Here is a 17,800-nt window from a genome sequence, read left to right as displayed (position 1 = left end):
TGTGTTTCTCGCTTGCCCTGTGCCTAAGGAGCATTAGGGTGTACCCAGCAAGGCTGTGGGGCCAGCAGCAAGGAGGGTAATGCTGCGGGAAGGGCGGGGTGTGGGCTGGCCCCACTGCGGCAGTGCTCCTGGGGCAGCTGTGCAGTGATAAGGTGGGGACCATAATGTAGCGGGAGCTGCGCTGGAAGCGTTGCCAGCTCCATGTTGCTGGCTGCATGGCACCTGCTGCATGGTTTGAGCTGTGCTGTGCTGCAGGAGGGCAGCTGCTGTGCTCTGTGCAGCCCAGCATGGTCCTCGCAGCCTGGTGTGGTCCCGTGGTGGAGGCTGTGCCACTCTGGGAAGCCCGTGCAGAGGCTGGGCACGGCCTTGCTGGGTGTGCAGTGGTGTGAGGATCTGCAGAAGCTGGAAGATAGTGTGAAGGCAGCGGCCGGGGGCACTTGACTGGGTGCTAAACTGGACGGTGTGGCGTGGCTGGATGCAGGGTTGTAGGGACGGGAAGCAAGGCAGGGCTGGGCTGCGCTGTGCAGCGGCTGTGGGCCAGGCTGGGCAGGGCCGGGAGGGAGGCACCGTGCGGCGGCTGCGAGCCCCTGGGGTGCCTCAGCTGGGGGCAGCGCGGGGGCGGCAGCAGCGAGGCACTGCGCAGCGGAACAGCCGGTGCAGTGTCGCAGGGGCCCCGCAGCGCCATGCCCGGAGGCGGGAGCGGCGCGGCGGAGCGCCCGAGGGCCCTGCAGCGGCTCGGGGTGCCGCTCGCAAGCCGCGCAGGAGGAGCGGTGCGCGGGGCAGCGACCGGGAGCCGGGAGAGCCCCGCCAGGGCGGGGGGCGCTGGGGGCTCCGCGCATGCGCGCCGCCGCCCTGCCGCAGCGCCCCTCCGGCGGCGACCCCCTGCCGCCGGCCGCCATTGGCTGCGGGCGCCTCCCGCGATAGGCTGCGGGCGCGGCCCCCCGCACCGCCCCATTGGCCGGCGGCGGCCGCTATGCGGGCGGGTCGGCGGCGCGGCGACCCGCCCCGGCGCCCCATTGGCGGCCGCCGTGCCCCTCAGCGCCGCGGCGGCCGGTCCCGCTGCGCTGCGCCCGGCATGGCGGCGCCCGCAGCCCCGCGCCCGGGGCCCGCAGCCGGCGGCCGAGCGCCCAGCGCCGGCGGCGGCCGGGTGAGGAGGGGCGGGGGGCGCGGGGGGGCGAGCGAGCGGGGCCGGCCCCGGCGGCCGCCGCCGTTTCGGCCGGCGGGGCCCGGCGGGGCGGGGGCGGGCGGCGGGGTGTCCGGCCGGCAGCTGGGCGGCGGTGCCGCTGCCCGTTCAAAGCCAGCCGCCGGCGGCGAGCGGCCGGTCCTGCAGGGGCCGGGCGGGCCCCGCTCTTCCCGGGCGCGTCCCCGCCGTCAGGGCAGCGCGTTTCCTCACCGCGGCGTGCCCGGAGCTGCTGGCGGGCTCCGGCCGGGACCTGCGCAGCCCCCGCGGGCGGCGGCCCGGCCCCGTGGAGTCCCGGGCGCTGTGGCCGTGCCCGTGGCGCGCTGGGCTGCCCTGTGCCTGGCGGGAGCGCGGTGTTCGCCAGGCCTCGCCGGCCGCGGCCCTTCTGGGTCCGATCATCTGGAGCGGGCTGGGGCGTAGCGGCGAGCAGGGCGCAGGGCTGCGGCACCCTCCGGCCTCCCCGGAGCGGCGTTTGCCCTTGTGACAGAAAAAGGGCAGCGGCCGAGGTGGCGGTTGTCCCTTCACTGGTGCCGCTTGGGCCACGGGCGTGCTTTACCTTGCGGGTTGGATCTGTGGGTGTGGGATCGCGTCTTTGGGAAGGATGGCTGTCGGAGAAGGTGGCTCCAACCTCAAGGTGGTTCTTTTTTTCCACAGGTCATGTAGAAGAGCAGATTTCATGTGAAGATGGGACTGTTGGTGTTTATGCGTAACCTGCTGCTAGCCCTCTGCCTCTTTCTGGTACTGGGATTTCTCTACTATTCTGCTTGGAAGTTGCACCTTCTCAGATGGGAGGATTCAAGTAAGTATGAGCACCGTGTGACTGCTCCTGGGCTCCCAAAACGTCTGTCAGAGAGTTGCAGTAGCACTAAGGTGGTTCTGATTTAGTAGTATTAGAGGGATGTGATTAAGCCCAATCAAATACTGGAGCTTTTAGTATGCTTAAGGGGTTGAATTTATGATTACCTAATGCTCTTTATGGCTTTGCTTTTATTACTGGGTACGAAAGCAGGTTCACACTTTATAAATCTACTATTAGAGACTTTGGTTCTTAGAATTTTCTCTGTTAGTTTATGATTCCTAATTGTCAAAATAAAGAGTTTGTGCGCTGATACTTTTTGTTTCCTGACTTTTTCTGTACGTTTGAAAACACCTGAAATGAGGGGGTTTTCCATGGTGGATTTTGATTTCTTTCTGTAATCATATATGCTGGTTATCTCATCATCTTACTTTGTCCTTCAGAAATCCTCAGCTTCCATTTATCTTCCATGTTATCATGTGCCAATTATCTGTCATCTGAAAGGATGTGTCTCAACCTTTTTAAGTCCAAAGAGACATCTGACCTCATTGAATACAATCTGAGGATTGTACTATGTGGTAATGCCATGGGAGGTTTTAGTTGCAATGAGATACAAACTAGGCTGAGGTTTGATTGCTCAGTTACTGCTCTTATTTTTGCTTGTGTTGATTGCTTTCTTGCTTGCATGTGAGAATTGTTTATTGAAAATATAAAAACAGGAAAACAATTCCCCCTCCCACCCAAAATGCAAGCCAGCCTTCTCTGCAGCTGTTCCGTGGGCTATTTCAGATGTCTTACAGCCGACCGTTGCTCCCTGGATCAGCGGCTGAGAAACTCTGATCCAGGATTGTTTTTCTGTCTGACAAAAAGCCATCGGTCAAATTCCATCTTCGCTGTATTGTGTTTCTTTGCATGCTGTGCGAGGTTTCTACTGCAGTGCTTATTAAACTTAATATTTTTCTACCTCTGCATGCTTTACTTACATGCTCTAAGTAAAGTTTTACATGATGCCAGATGATGACTTGGATGTGACATTTGCACTGATGCAGTGATTTTGACAGGAGGACTGCTAAGGTGTCTTGCACTAGAACAGATATTGTAAGACTGAATTTGTAAAAGGAGATGCGTAATGTCTTTCTGAGCAGGGATTGTTTCTTTAGGTTTGTGCTTCAGAGAGGGAGTAAAAAATCTTGATTGTGACCTAAAACTAGCACTTTTGTCGATGAGGTATAGAAAATTCTTCCTGCATGCAAATAAGCACAGAATATAGTTAAAATAAAGTTTTGCCATATCTGCTACCACATAAAGATGTGTATGAAATTATACTACCTGCCATCCTTTGCTTCCTTCGTACCACCAGAAATTGTGTTGGAACTTACCCAGGCCTGCAAAAAAATCCTTCAGGCCACAAACTTCATGTATGAACTTAGTTAAGCGTGGAGGAGAAGCTTTGTGTTTGTGTGACGTATACCAAGGTGCTGGCATGGTTTCTAAATTTCTTCAGGTTTCACTTCTTTGGGTTTTGTGTCTGTAGTTTTGCATGCCATTTGTTATTTTATGTCATGTCAGTCCCTGGGGAGTTTTGTGGCAAGTTTTGTGATGTGGTGTTGCAAATACATATGCAAACATTGTGGATTTCTATAAATGGAACCTGGAAAGATGAGTTTAAATGCCAGCCTAATCAGAATAATTTCTGTTGAGTGAACTGGCTGCTTTTGGGTCCCCAGGATGTTCTGATAGCACTGTGAGGTGATGTCACAGACTTTTTGTTAGATGTGTGTCTCCTTTTTTCTAATCTTGGGTGTAAAATGTGTTCTTCATTTGTTCTTGTAAGATGCAGTGCTTGCATTAAGCTTCTTCAGTGTGTACAAAGCAATGATGCTATTGATGCTTATTGATCTTTATCAGCTGTCACAACTGATACAGGCTGTACCAATATTGCTTTTCTTCTAGATGCTTTTATGAGTTGTGTATTAAATATCAGATGAAGCACCTTGAAATATTAGTGTTAACAGTGGTCTAGTGTAAGAGGGCAAATTTTTATGTGATTGCTTTTGAAAACAGTTAAGGTGGTACCAGTTTTCAGTTGATCTTCAGAGTTTTGTTTGTATCAAAAAATGTTTTACTTACCATGTAATTTTATGCATGAGGAACTTAACGCAGATTTAAAATACAAATTTAAAAGCCTGTATTGTGAAACTTGATACGAAGAGTTAATGTTAAGCTTCTATAAATAGGCATTTGAAAGTTAACAAATGACAGAATTGAAGTTGCTCATTTAACCATGATTAGGGTTCCTTGAGCATGGGTAATGTGATACAATGTATAATGGTGCAATTATACTTTCTATTTTCTGAAAAGGAGCTTTGCTTAGTTCAGTGCACAAGACAGGTGGTGCTTGATAACTGTTTGTGGTTTTATTTCCTGAATTACAATTTGGCGTGTGACCTTGTAGATTTCCTTAAGATGGATACGATAATGCTCGTGTCCCCAAAGGCAAAAACTAAGTTAATGTGTTAAATTTTGGGGTGCTTAATACTCTTAAGATTTTTTTATTATTATTTTTATGTGTAAGTTATCTTATTAAATTATTTTCTCTTTTCTTGTGACCAGTGTCTTTATTCTGTGTGACTCCCTAGCTTCAGTGGTCACATTCATCTTTTCTCTGTTCCATTCTTTATGCTAGAGGAGGCACCGAACTAAGCTATCCCTGACATCTGACACCCTTGCAATATTTTCAGAGACTCCTTTCGGTAAACTTGACACCTGTGCTTAGTATCAGACACAAACAAATTTGTCATAGAGTATGGTGAAAAATATTTGATCTGCTTACTTGCTGCTTGTGTAGTTTGTTCATTTAATGTTTTAGAAAATGCCTGTGTATGTTGTTGTTATGGATGAATTTGATGGTAACTGTAAGGAATCTAGTCAAGCTGAGACTTCAATGTTTGTGTATTTAGCTGCTAAAGTAAATGAATAAATGAAAAGCGTTTGTTTATTTGTACTTCTGACATCTCCAAGAAAGGAGGCTAAACTTCTGCATAGACTGAAAGATACATATCAGTGTTTCTTTAACTGTCTCCATTTGACTTTAAATCTGTCCTCCTAGAGTGATGCCTTAGTGAGTTCTGAGAGATTGTTCTCCTTGCTGTGTGACTCTACACCTTGCCAAAATACAAAGGAGAATAGGAAAGAATTAATTCTCTAAGGCTTATCTTTCCTGTGACAAGAATAGATTGAATTCAACTAATGTGAACTAATTAAGGTGAATTAAATTCAACTGCTTCTTGCATTCAAGACGAATCTCCTGTGACTGCTACCCCTCTCTCATCCTTTTAGTGAGTATCATGGCTGGCTACTCTTCCTCTAGCCTTGTTTCATGTCGGTGGCAATATATTGTTAGTTCTCAGAGCAGCAGCAAAGTGCAGAGAAGTGGTATGTAACGCTGTGTGAATGCAGGAGAGCGTTTGAATTCTGGTGATCATTGGGAGTATCTGCACAGTGTTTAGGACAGAGGTAAGCTTTCGTTTTTCTTTCCTGATTTCTGTAATGCAGCTTCAGCCTCTGACAGTAATGGTAAGAGATGTACGCCATCCTTGCACGTTCTTCCCAGACAGGCAATAATGATGGATGCTGCAGCCCTCTGGTTAAGAGTGTTGAGTTGCATGGAGGTGTGTTAAGCATGTAGTACTGATAATGCGGTGTGGGAGACAAAAAGAAGTAAAAGTTTGGCATCAGTTTAGCTGACCTGTACATTCTAGAAGGACCTTGCAGCAGCAGATAATCGTAACTGTTCATTGTGTTTCTGGACACCTGAGTTGTTGGGGAATTCTTATATAGTGATAGGTAGCGATAGGTGCGAGCTTTGAAGGTCTGAGATGTGCACTGCGGGCTCTTTCCTAACAACTGCCTGTCCTTTCCTTTCTGCCTTCCCTGATGCATTTGACTGTGGGGAGGAAGGAAGATGTTATCTGTCCAAGTGTGAAGAAGACAGCAGGTGGGAAGGTGCCCCATTATCTTTGAAAAGTACAATGGGAGATGGAGTCCTGCTGACAGTGCCTCTTAGATTTGTTTTATCGCCTTGGAGGAATGCATTTTTACCTGTAACTGAAGGACAGAATATAGTAATGTTAAAATTCAATACTGATGCTTGCTACTTAACCTAGCATGTGTATAGCTGATTTTGCAACTTAAAAATTAATGTGTTGTAAGGAAGGAATGATTCCATTTAAAAATGTCCTGGCTATGGAAATATTGGACTCAATACCTCAAGACAGCTTTTTTCTTTTCTTTTGTCTCCCCCCACCCCCAGCATTGAAATATACTTGGGAAAAAGTGTGACGCTATTTTCCTGTTCTCTATTGTATTTCTGTCTACATTAGCATTGAATTAATTTGAAGAAATATATACTCTACTTCAGGTACTTTTGCCAAAACGTAAGTTAATACAATTTGTAGCTATAGATTTTGAGCTTGTCAGTTTGAATGTAGCTTTTGAAACATCTCCAGGTATGTTCTGTTGATGTCTCCATAAAGAAATCAAGTCACTACTCTGTCATCTGTTGCTCTGTGTTATTTTCAACTCTAATTCTGGAAAGGCAGCCAAAGAGATAAAGCTCTGGGAAGAGATTTTCTGAAGGTATTTCAGGACCCTTATCCTTTTTATTCATTTTTCTTTTAATGTCTGTTTCCATGGGAACTGAGGAGACATAAACAGGCAAAACTGACTCACTTCTGGTTGCAGGTTTTTGGTCTGCTTGCATTTCCATGGAAACTAGTCTTGCAGCAGTAAAAGGCTAAATTAATCAAAAGCAATCAAACCTTTATCTTTAATATAAATACTGATTCCTCTCTTTCAAAGTGAAGTGGTATTTTTGTCAGTTCTTGTATTAGGGACGAAAAATGTACAGAAGAAATGGATCTTTTTACAAGAGTTTGGAACATGCATGTTCTTTCTCACGTGGCTAAAGCCTCCTGGCATGTGTGGTGGTATGTAGTGTGGGTACAACTGTTGTATCGAGTTACTAGGGGTGTCATCTATTCTGTTAAGGGAGTGGATCTTGCATACACTGACATCTGACTTCTTTCCATTCTGTCGTTTAATGAAAAACGAATGAAAATACATTCAGTCCATGTGTGATCAACTAGGCCACAGAGACAAACTTGTCCCCTTTGTGGAGAAAGGCGTGTAATGGTTTCGTGTTCAGACCCTTATCTCTGGGAGTTACTACCCTACTTGCCTTTGCCAGAAGAGGGAAATGCAAGAGTGCTCGTATAAAAAATAACATCTCTGGGCCAGCTCAACTTGGCACTGGGAGCATAAATCTCTCATGAAGGGGGTTTGAGCTATGCTGGCTGAATTTATCGTTAGGTGGATGAGGGAGCATATCCTTTTTTTACTGTAGAATGACAAGGCACTCATGCCTCTGTTGTGAAGGGTGGCAAGCAAATGGTGGTGGTAACCGTATCTGTCTGTGGCCTTGGCTTGAGGGGGGGGTGTATGTGTCTGTTTCTCTGTGTGTGTGTGTGTTTTCGTGCTTTGTTTAAGGTGAATTTATTCCTGTTGCTGTTGCTCCCCAGGCTGAAAAGCCTGAGAGACTTTAACCTTGTGGTCATTACCTTTTTTTTTTTTTTTTTTTTTTTAAGTGTTTTGGAGAGTATTATGCAGCAGTGTAAGTGTTCTTTGCGTTGCAGAAAGAAACTGGGAACATTATTGAGACAGATCATTGTGAATTTACGAACGTTTCAGTTATTAGTAACTTCAAGGTTTGTTTCATCTACTCAGCTGTTCTGTAGTCTGTCTTAGTGCTATACTTATTGCACCAAAATTGAGAACAAATGTTCAGAAAGTTCTCATAACATGGATCCAGCTACAGATTTAAGGGAACTCTTTGCTACTTTTCAGATGCTTTAGGGATTTGAGGATTACAACTGATGCTTTGAAGTGTTAAAAATAGGAAGTAATGTTATCAAGGCAGCAGTGATTATTAGAAAAAAAATGTAAAAATAGGAGTTAAAACAACAGTTGTCTGGTAAAGTAGCCTAACTTTTCTAAGAATTCTCCTGTTGGACTAAAATATTCCACTTGTGTTCAGCTTGAAACTGAAACCTGTATTATACTAGCTGTGGTGGATGGTTCTCTTATATGCGTAGAACACAGAAAAAATGGATTTAGTGCCCAGAAATTGTTATCACTGTTCAAGTTATTTTGTGCTCCCTGTTAATCTGCCAGAATAAGGAGCATGGCTAAACTTAAACTCCTGTAACTCAGGACATTCGGTTGTGGTAATATGTTCCACGGCTGTAATTGTGCCAGCTACTTTTTGCTTGGCTGGAGACAGATGTGTACGGTCCTGGTTCCTCTTGCTCTGGCTGTTTTGATGCAACCACACAGGGCTGCCCACCCTTTTCGCCAGAGACAGCTGCATGTCTGCCACTAGGACAGAAGAGGCTGTCTACTCAACGAATATGAATGAGAACTTTTAAGGTGTATGAAAGAATTCAAAACAAAATTAACAGAAAAATCACGAGTGCCTCTCTGTCTTTTAGAAGGCAGCATTTCACAAGGAAGGCTAAAGAAACAGGAGAATGAAAGTGTTTCATCTTTTTCTGACCTGTTACGAAATATTTAGTGAAATACCCAATGTTGCTTTACAACCTTGCTGTTCTAGGGACCTCGCTGTCTCTCCAGGAATTTCTAGCGCTGCTGTAACGTTACCAGTGCAGGACAAAACTCTGCTGGGGCAAGGAGAAATGATGCATGACAGAGCTGTTGAGGGAGGGAGCAAGTATAATATTGCCTCGCCCTAGGGATTTCTTCAGAGGATGAAAACTGCCCAAGCACTTCAGCCTTTAGGAACCTATAGGGGCAGGTTTAGGGAAGGGTGTTAAGAGCATAGCGCCCTAAGCACTTTGCGGATCAAGGAGTGATTGTTACGCTGTGCTTGTACTCATCTTGATTTTGTCTTCATTTTAGCTTTTTCAGCCCTGGGTTACTGTTTTAGTTCGGAGCTAATGTTGACTTCTTAGTGAGATAGAAAAGCAAGGTGCAAGAATACTTCTCCGTCCCCCTACACACAGCTGGGTCTTAGCTTTGCATCCTAAAATAGTAAAGTGCTCTTGCTTGTCTTGACAACAGCAGTCTTGTTGCTGTTGGAGTCCCTGCTCAAGCCTTTGTATTTCCCGCTCTCCCCATTTGTGTGGCGAGCGGCTGGTGCAGCTGAAGGAACTTGTCCAGTTTAAAACAGGGTGTGGTTTTATTTGTTTTGCCCAGTTGACCTTAAGCTAACTTAGGGTTTCACTTGCTCAGCCCTTGTGCATTTTCTCCCAGTCCCCCCCAAGTTTGGGAAGGATAAGTCCCTGTGACATTTGATAGGTGGATGGGGACAGTGTTTGTAAGGGGCAGCACTCAGTGTCCTACCTGCAGCTGGAGCTGTGTCCTCTGATACAGTTTTTCAGAGGTCGAAGTCAGCAGCTTTCTGTATTCCGGAAGGTACAATGCAGTGAAAGCACTTTACCTCTCTTAGCAATTGCTCTGCAGCTGAGTGCTTTCCGAGGTGAAAGGACTTACTCAGCTGACTGTGAACCCCTTAGCAATGAGTTCAGCTGGAAACAATACCTCCCTGCGAGGGCCGTCTCATCCGCGTTAGTAAGTGGTTCTCTGCCTTTCCTCCGTTTTGTGCTGTGCATCCCCTTGGTGCGCGAAGTGCACGCCTCTGACCTGTAGCCATTGCAGCAGCAACGGCTGTCCTGCCTTCAGATATTACCAGCCTTAATGGCAGCTCCACCCTATCACTCATTTGAATGATCACACGGACTTTCTCCGCTGGCTTTAATACAGGCAAGGCTGGCTTTTGGGCACCTTTCATGCCCACTTCAATTCTGCTTCATGTCAGTTCTGCTGATGTTGTTGGGGCAGTAACTTCTGGCGCAAAAGATGTGTGATTTGTTTCGAGTTGGACGGCTGTTGCTGCTGTGATCTTCTTGACTGTGGCCTTAGTACCGATTGTGACCATGTCTGTCACACTTTGGGATGTTTTGCAGAGGAGATTTTTCCTAGATTGTTTTCTTCTGCCAACCTTTTCGGTGCTCTTGTCACTATAACAACTCATTTTTTCTCATTGCAGTCTGGGTTTATATCCCTGTGTCAGGCTTAGGCAATAAAACAGCCAAACGTGGGTATGACTTGCAAGGGCAAGTACAATTGGGCCATGAGGCATAGCTCCGTATGAATTATGTATCTCTTCTGCACTTCAGAAGGAACGTAATTGTGCACCCAGGCATCCAGCAAAAAGCAATTTGTACTGAGTGTGCATATCCTGAATATATGTTTGAACCTGAGATAGCTGTTTTCAAGTGGTTGCTCCTTCATGGCACCACATGATTATATTGGTCTTGTATGCTTTGCTTTCTCGAGGCAGTAATAGTGTGTGAGGATAGTGCCAGGATTCTAGTCAGGTACAGAAACTACAGGATGTTTCTTAACCAGTTCTTGGTATTTTGAGTAACCAAATGCCTAGACAATCCATGTATCTGTCTATCTCTGAGAGTCAGAATTAAGCATTTCTTGCTCTGTTCCAAAAAAGAAAAATCAGACTGTGGTAAAATCAGGTATTTTATTTTTTTGCAGCTATTATCTGGTGGATTTCAGTGTTAGGGAGACTGATTAAACATGAGGTTCATCTGAGCTGCAACGGTGCGGGAAGTATGCCACTGAATAGCTCCTGGAACAAAAAGAGTTAACACAGTGTAAATACCGAAAAGTTTAACTGCTATCTTTTCTAGCTACAGTGACTGTGCATGTTTTGAGGAGTATCTGTTCAAAATGTTATGCGTAGATACACGTGTGCTTTAAAAGAAGTAATAAAAATGAGATGGCACAGATACCAGTAAAAGTTGAGTTTTCCCAACAGGTAAGTAGATGGTTCCTATGTATGAAGGCTTACTCTAAAATAAGTGTTGACAAAGTTAATAATTTATAAGTGCAATTGCATCTTTTTATCTTTGTCACAAATTAATCGATCTCAGAATACCTTAAATACTATATAGATACTGATTTTCAGCTGTGATAGTGTCTAGTGTCCAGCTGGCCAAACAAAGGTCGCTCTCCTGTGATTATGCATTCTACATCTGTGAAGTTCAGGAGAGCAGTAGTATGCTGAAGTTGCTTGCTTGGGGCAGAGATCATCTGCTGATGTTTGTAAAAACACAGCAGTATTTCAAAGTACGTATTGATGATAACAAAACTGGCGATGGTCTGCATGGGCAGCGCTGGTGGCCTGATGTAGGTACTGTAATTGGGGTACCATGTGGCTAGTGTAAGTTGATGCTAGAAGTTGCCTCAGATGCCACTGTGGAAGTACCTCAAGAAGGAAGTGTACAACCTGAACAGTTGTGAATGCTGGTTTGGGGTTTTTCAACATTCAGATTCACCACATCAAAGGCGCTGTACTTCATGCTTTCCAGCTGCATGAATACCGCAACTGCCTTTTTCTTTTTAAAGGTAGTAATTTATTTTTTTTTAATAATGGAAAAGTTTAATTTTTCTCTCCATACTCAAACACAGAATTCTCTTTTCTATTTAAACTTTTTAAAAAAATTATGTTCAGGCACAGACTAAGCTTCTAGAATTTCTGCTCAAGGGATGCGAAACTGAGCTTTTGAAAGGAGGGGAATAATGGAACAGTTCAGGCAGTTTTAACCATAGCAATCACTAATGCTCTAGGTATAATTAGAAATCTAATTACCGTGAATTTAGTTGCTAAGACTTTTCTGCCTTTTGAGACTTGCCCCACACAATTCTATCAGGTTCCAAATAGAGCATAGGCGGTTCTCCATTATACTGCTAGGAAATTAGTAATGCTGCTTTTCTTTTTAGCACTGTTGCCATAATCTCTGTTCAGAAGTGCCTTATCTGAACATTGGAAAAGCTTTTATTATTTTTAAATAAGATGTATTATAACATTAATTTCTGTATATTTGAGTTCAGAGCTTTTGTGTTTGAGTCCAGTACTTCATTAGAAGCAGAATCCTGAGTTAATACAATGTAAAGACTGCAAATTGGATTCTAGTGAAAAAATGTGTTAATTCTGATTGAATTTTCTAAATTTGCCTCCTGCTTAGAGATGCTTCAGATGTAGATTGAATATTTCTAAACTTTTGAAAGATAAATTTGCACATTGAAAAATAAGCCTTATTTGCATTACAAAAAATATGAAAGCTTCCATACTGTATAATAATATATTACTTCTGCTTACTGCGTATTTTGTTTCCCACAAAGTTAGTTTTATAATTACAGCATATTGTATTATTTGGGAAATAGTTTGTGCTTCTATGAATAGAGACCATGCCATTATATGAAGGGACTGCCTTTAGGCTGGTATTTCCTAACCTTTGAATGCTTTAAGCTTCTTGATATAGTTACTAAAACTTTTCTTTTTTCAAGAATTAAAAATAGCTCATAACTAGGGCTAAGTACTCTTTATGATGTACTCTCCTATGTAAGTTACACTTCCTGCTTCAAAGGGTGGATGGGTAAAGGACTAGAGAAAACTGCTGTTGTCTGGCCATTTACTGCTTTTCTGATACAGCCTTGATGCAGAATTCCTTCCTATAATTAACTGTAAGTTTGGCTTCAGAAATGCAGTTGAGAAGTAAGGGGAACCATTAGTTGAAGAACAAAAACCTTGGTATTTGGAAGTTCACTTTTTTCTAGCAAACTTTATAATTCTTACATAAAAAAGAACAAAGGTAAGACATTTTTCTACAGTCTTCAATGTGATTTCAGAAAGTTAGGGCTAATTTGATTTTTATTTAATACTGAACAGTGTAGCCAAAAGGTTTTAAAAATCCCTCTCAGTTGTTGTGTATTAATTGCTATTTTTGACACAATGCTGCACTAGTACAAGCGCGCCTTGTTCAGCGGCCCTGTATTTGTTTGTGCCTTTGCAGAAATGGAATTACCCACTAAGTAGCTTTCCTTATCCTTGTGCCTGTTCACGGTGTTAACTAATCTTGTGGCGGTTTCTTTCTTGAAGGACCTGTTTATAAAAATGTTTGAGATATCTGTATAATTAATTTTTAATTTTTCCATTGTTTGTCTGGAAGAGCCAGACAAAACATGTAAGATGATTTTATTCAGCAGCCAGCTTTTCTGCCTGTGTTGTGGACCGGCGGGATTTGAAGAGTTGTTCCCATTTGTGTGAAAGTGTTCTACTAAGTGTGGTATCTACTGTCAAATCGCTCTCCCTGAGAGCTCTATGTAATGTACCTGGAACTGCCTGCAACAATATCCCTATTACCTCTTCCTGCGTGAGCAGTTCGGTTTTTTTCCTTGTTTTATGCTTGTCTGTTTCTATATAGCAACGATTTTTTTAAAAAGGCACTTTGTTTCGCGTGCTTGAAGAAGTGAAAGTTGCATGGGATACTGTGGGGTTTTTTTTCTTTCTCTTTCTGAGGAATGAAGTTTTTTGCTTGGTTCTCTCATTTAATTATTTTTTTTTAAATGCTTTAATCTTTTTAAGGAGTAAATAGCATGGTAGGGTAAGTAATGTGAAACGAATTCTGGACTTGCTTTACTGGAAAAGTTTCTGCTGAGCCCACGACTAAGCAGCTTCTGCTCCTCTGGCTCCTGTTCAGATATGCTGGAAAACTGGTTTGTATAGTGGATAGGACCAGGAAACTGATACAGTGTGAAAACAGAGGCCTTCTCTTCCCTCTCCCTCCAGCTCTTTAGATGTTATTTTTAATCCATACCTGGCAGGCTGAGATGCTTAAACCAATATTTTTACTAAAATACCCTTGCAGGGTCGAGCCGGGAAGGGCTGTGGCTTGTGGCAGCGTGCTGTTGCGGCGGGTACCGCGTGGGGGCAGCAGATGTCTTCTGCTTCGTCATCCCAGCACCCCCTGCCGCGGGAAAACCCAGGGCAAGCTCAGTAAATGGTATTTAAAAAAACCCGGCAAACCAACTCACAAAGAAATGCCTAAAACAAACCAACAAGCACAGCATTCTTCTTTCCTTTGCAGTTACAAAGTGGCAGCTGGATGAACTTCAGTAAATACCACATCAAAAAAAGCTTCTATAGAGTAATTCGGGTTTAGAGTAACTTGATTTAGAGGAGCCTTGCTATTCATATCCAGTCCACCACTGTTGCCAGTAGCTATTTTAATAATCTGATCAAGTCCCATCTTGTGACAAGTTTCTAGTTTCGCCTCCTGACACTCCTGTTCAGAAGGTCTTTTAGTGCCTTATCCTAATAGCTGGAATTTTTGTTTAATTCAGTTAAAATTATGCATATGCCCAAAGAACCTGGGGAGAGTGGAAGACATGACGCAGGGATGTCAGGTTTTGAGTACCATGCTTGTGTTATTGCAGGGGGAAGAAAAATCTAGACAAATGTAAAATTCTTAAGAAACCAGGCTTTGTTACTTCAGTTATTGACAGAACAGCTCATTTTATTTGAAGAGCTTTTGCTAGTTGAGGAGAAAGAGGAAAAGGAAGGAAAGGTCTATGTAATCTTATCTCATGGGTTGGTGCTGTGGTGAAAGTCTGAATGCTTCTAATCCTGAGATCCTTCTTGCAGATATTTTAACAGAGAAGGAGAGTAAAGAATGAAAGACACACTTGATAATTTGAATTGCTTTTCACTGGGTAGAATTTATATGAGAACTGAAGACCAAGAAATGCTGAAGTCCTCTGCCAAGTGATGATGACATGCTTATAATTTTTAAAAGAACTACTGCTGTTAATTTCACACGCTTTAAAGAGAGAAGCAAAGTAAAATTGGGGGGGAACAAGTTTGTGTTAAGAAGCACACCTGTTGTATATTTCTTTCATGTTGCATGGCAAAATCTGTATGGGTAAGTTCTGCCCCTCCATCACTGCTCATGGTCTCATGTAGGAAAGGCGGTGTCTTAGAAAACCCTTACTGGGGTTAGCATTTACTGCTGTTTCTCCCTTCCCACTTTCCTATCTTCCTGCCGTGTGTGACCTTAGATTTCCTGAGACAGACATGTTGTCTCTTCATGTCATAGTGCCTGCTAAGATTTTTTGACATAAGCTTGTCTGACTACTTTTCAAACTTACGTACAAGCATCTGCTACAATCTTTCCATGATATTGAGCTTCCCAAACTAATGGAGCTGTGTGAAAAAGCACCCCTAAAGCCTAGTTAAAACATAAATGAATTAAGAAGATGGGGAAATAATTTAGTTCTTCTAGAAATATTTTGTAAAATTGCCCTAAATGAATGGCAAAATGTTTTATTTGTTTGTTTGGGTTTTTTTTTTTGTTTTGTTTGGGTTTTTTTGTGTGTTCGTTTGTTTTGTTTTTTTTTTAAAGAGATTAAGAAGATAGCATAGTGAATGTTTAATTCTGGTTAGAAATGACAGTGAGAGTCTAAAAATTTATTTGGGTTCAGGAAAGAATTTAATACCTATATAGAGGTTGGAAAAACTAAAGATGTCTGACTAACCAAGATTTTTGGAAGGAAAATGAATCTTAGTTCAAGATATTAAACTTCTTTATGTGAACTTACTAGGAAAAAAACATACTCTGATTGAAGGTTTTCATTTAAGGCTGCCTCAGATATGATTGAATAGAGGCATATTCCTTTCCTGTGAATTTTTGTTCTTATCTCATAGTGGATGCTCTCAACAGAGGAATTCCTGTGTATTGACATCTGATGATTTTAGGTCCAAATCTAGCCTTTCAGAAAACCTATCCCAAATAGCTGTGCTTTCCAATGTTTCCTATGTTGTAAGCACCTAAAAATATTAAGTACAGATGCTTTATTTCTTTGAAAGCAACTAGTCTTTGTATTTGTTAGGTTCACATGTGATAACTATTGATAGGAGATCAGCTTGAAGATGAAAGGTTTATTCTAGCAAAGCAGGTTAAATTTGGGATTAGGCTTGTGAAATATTCAGAATTAGTCTGTGGTTGATGCTGGTTTCTTCTCTGTAACTTTCTTACATTGTTGTTCTGAAACTCAGCAAAGCTTAATGATGCTCTGTCTTCTGGCTCAGGTTCATTTGGAGAAGTAAATTAAGGCTAATTTGGAGTTACCAATCAATCTACTGCTGCTTGATTTGCTTTTCTAGCAAATTAAGAAGGCAATGTTTTTCTGGAGCAGAATCTCTATCTTTATTCTGTTGTTTAAAACAGAATCCTTTTTGCTTCTCTCACTTGAGTTTATATTATTTTTTTTTCTGTGTCCCTTTAGCCATTATTCTTGCAGGCTTAGTAGTAAAAAGAGTGCTTTTACTAAATGTAACTGCAGTATATGCTCACATTTGTGTGTATACATGTGTAACGTGCAAAAAGTGGGGAAAAAACAGTTCTCATTTTGTATTAGGTGTCCAAATACAGAAATACAGAGGAAAATACACATACCTTTGTTAGTCTTAATGTGCCCCCCTTACTGTCCAATTCTTTCTGGCTTAAAACATCTTCCAAAATTTTTCAATGTTTTTAAGAACAGAGCAAGACCTTGCAAAATTATAGGATAACACTAGTTGAAAGGAATGTAAGGAGGTCTGTAGTCCAACCTTGTGTTCAAAGCAGCATCGATTATTAGGTGAGACCAGGTCTTTCTGCAGTCAGGTTTTGAAAACCTCCAAGAATGGAGACTGCACAACCTCTCTGTACATCACGGTGAACAGACTTTTCTTTTACACCCAGTCCAAACCTGTCTTCTTTCAACTTATGCCCACTGCCTCTCATCATCCCACCATGCAACAATTCAGGCTCTGTTTTCCTGGTAATCTTCCTGCAGGTGCTGGAGGGCTGCTGTTTTGTCTCCCCAGAGCTTTGGCTTGTGCAGGCTAAGCAAGCCTCGTTTCCTCAGTCTCTCCACACAGGTCTTGTGTTAGCACCCTAGTATTTGATCATCTGCACAATCCCTTGCTTGTCTGTAGCCTTCCCTAGGCACCACGCATGATGCATTAAGACAGAGAGCTCATTGTCATTTGGATGGGTTTTTGTTGTTGCCTCCCCCCCCCCCTTTTTTTTTTTTTTTTTTTTTTTTACGGCTTCATCAGTTAAATCATTCCATATACTTTCTGGTATTTCACGTTCTGTTTTAAATACCTCTTTATTGTGCATTTGTTACACTGAAGGTGCCTGGTGCCTGTATTGGAGCTTGCTGAAGAAATGCCAGATCAATGAAGGGGCACAATGTTGAATGTACAATACTGAATGTATTTAAGATACATGATGATACAGGTAATGCTGTTGCTGCCACAAAGAACAGATTGATGAGCAGAAGAACAGATTTCAGGCAGCAGACACCCCCTCTAGGCAACCTGTTCCATGGTGCTCTAGCAGAGAAATTTTTCTTTGTCCAGTCTGAATGTCCTAATCTGTAACTTGTGGCTGTTGTCACTTCCCTCCTCTGAAAGGCTCACAGGATGGTGTGGGCATTGAGTATGTTTTCCATATGCCTACTGTTCTTTTTTTTTTTTTTTACTTTTATAAATTTGAATGTAGGTAGAAAGTGAAGTCCTGAAGGCAGTTTGAGAAGTGGGGTATTCCAAGATAATCAGAGCGCTCTCTTGGAATTCCAGAGCTCAACAGATGAGAAAGTCAGTGAGGAAAGGCAGTGAGTGTTTGTGCAATACTACTAATTTAGGCTCTGAGTACTTGACGCGCAGCTATTTATTAAGCTCAGAATAACAACTATTTGGAAGAGGATGGCTGTTACAGACTGCTGTGTAATCAGATGTCAGGGACTGGTGTGAAGATGACGGTTGCAAGGAAAGCCATGCATGTGGTAATTGGCTCCTGCTGGAGAAGACAGTGCTGCTGAAAATAGCTGGATTGGGTGCG

At 43.1% G+C, this 17,800-nt stretch overlaps 1 protein-coding gene across 8 annotated transcripts in view; it reads left to right on the top strand.

Annotated features, from left to right (window-relative positions):
* Nucleotides 1-574: 574 nt before the first annotated feature.
* The window catches only part of ST3GAL3 (ST3 beta-galactoside alpha-2,3-sialyltransferase 3), a 184,595-nt gene continuing 167,369 nt past the window's right edge, over nucleotides 575-17,800 (top strand). Inside the window, exons 1-2 of one of the 8 annotated variants that reach the window (XM_080406924.1) lie at nucleotides 575-1,147; nucleotides 1,835-1,979. In XM_080406924.1, the coding sequence (XP_080263050.1) occupies nucleotides 1,865-1,979 (115 nt within the window). In that variant the 5' untranslated portion in view covers nucleotides 575-1,147; nucleotides 1,835-1,864. The remainder of the gene's footprint in view (nucleotides 1,148-1,834; nucleotides 1,980-17,800) is intronic. The other 7 variants (XM_080406921.1, XM_080406919.1, XM_080406920.1 and 4 more) reach the window with 7 other exon arrangements.

This window comes from Falco punctatus (genome assembly GCF_963210335.1).
Source record: "Falco punctatus genome assembly, chromosome: 11".
Taxonomy (NCBI): domain Eukaryota; kingdom Metazoa; phylum Chordata; class Aves; order Falconiformes; family Falconidae; genus Falco; species Falco punctatus.
Note: the sequence above shows the minus strand (reverse complement) of the source record. Positions and strands in the feature narration are given on the sequence as shown.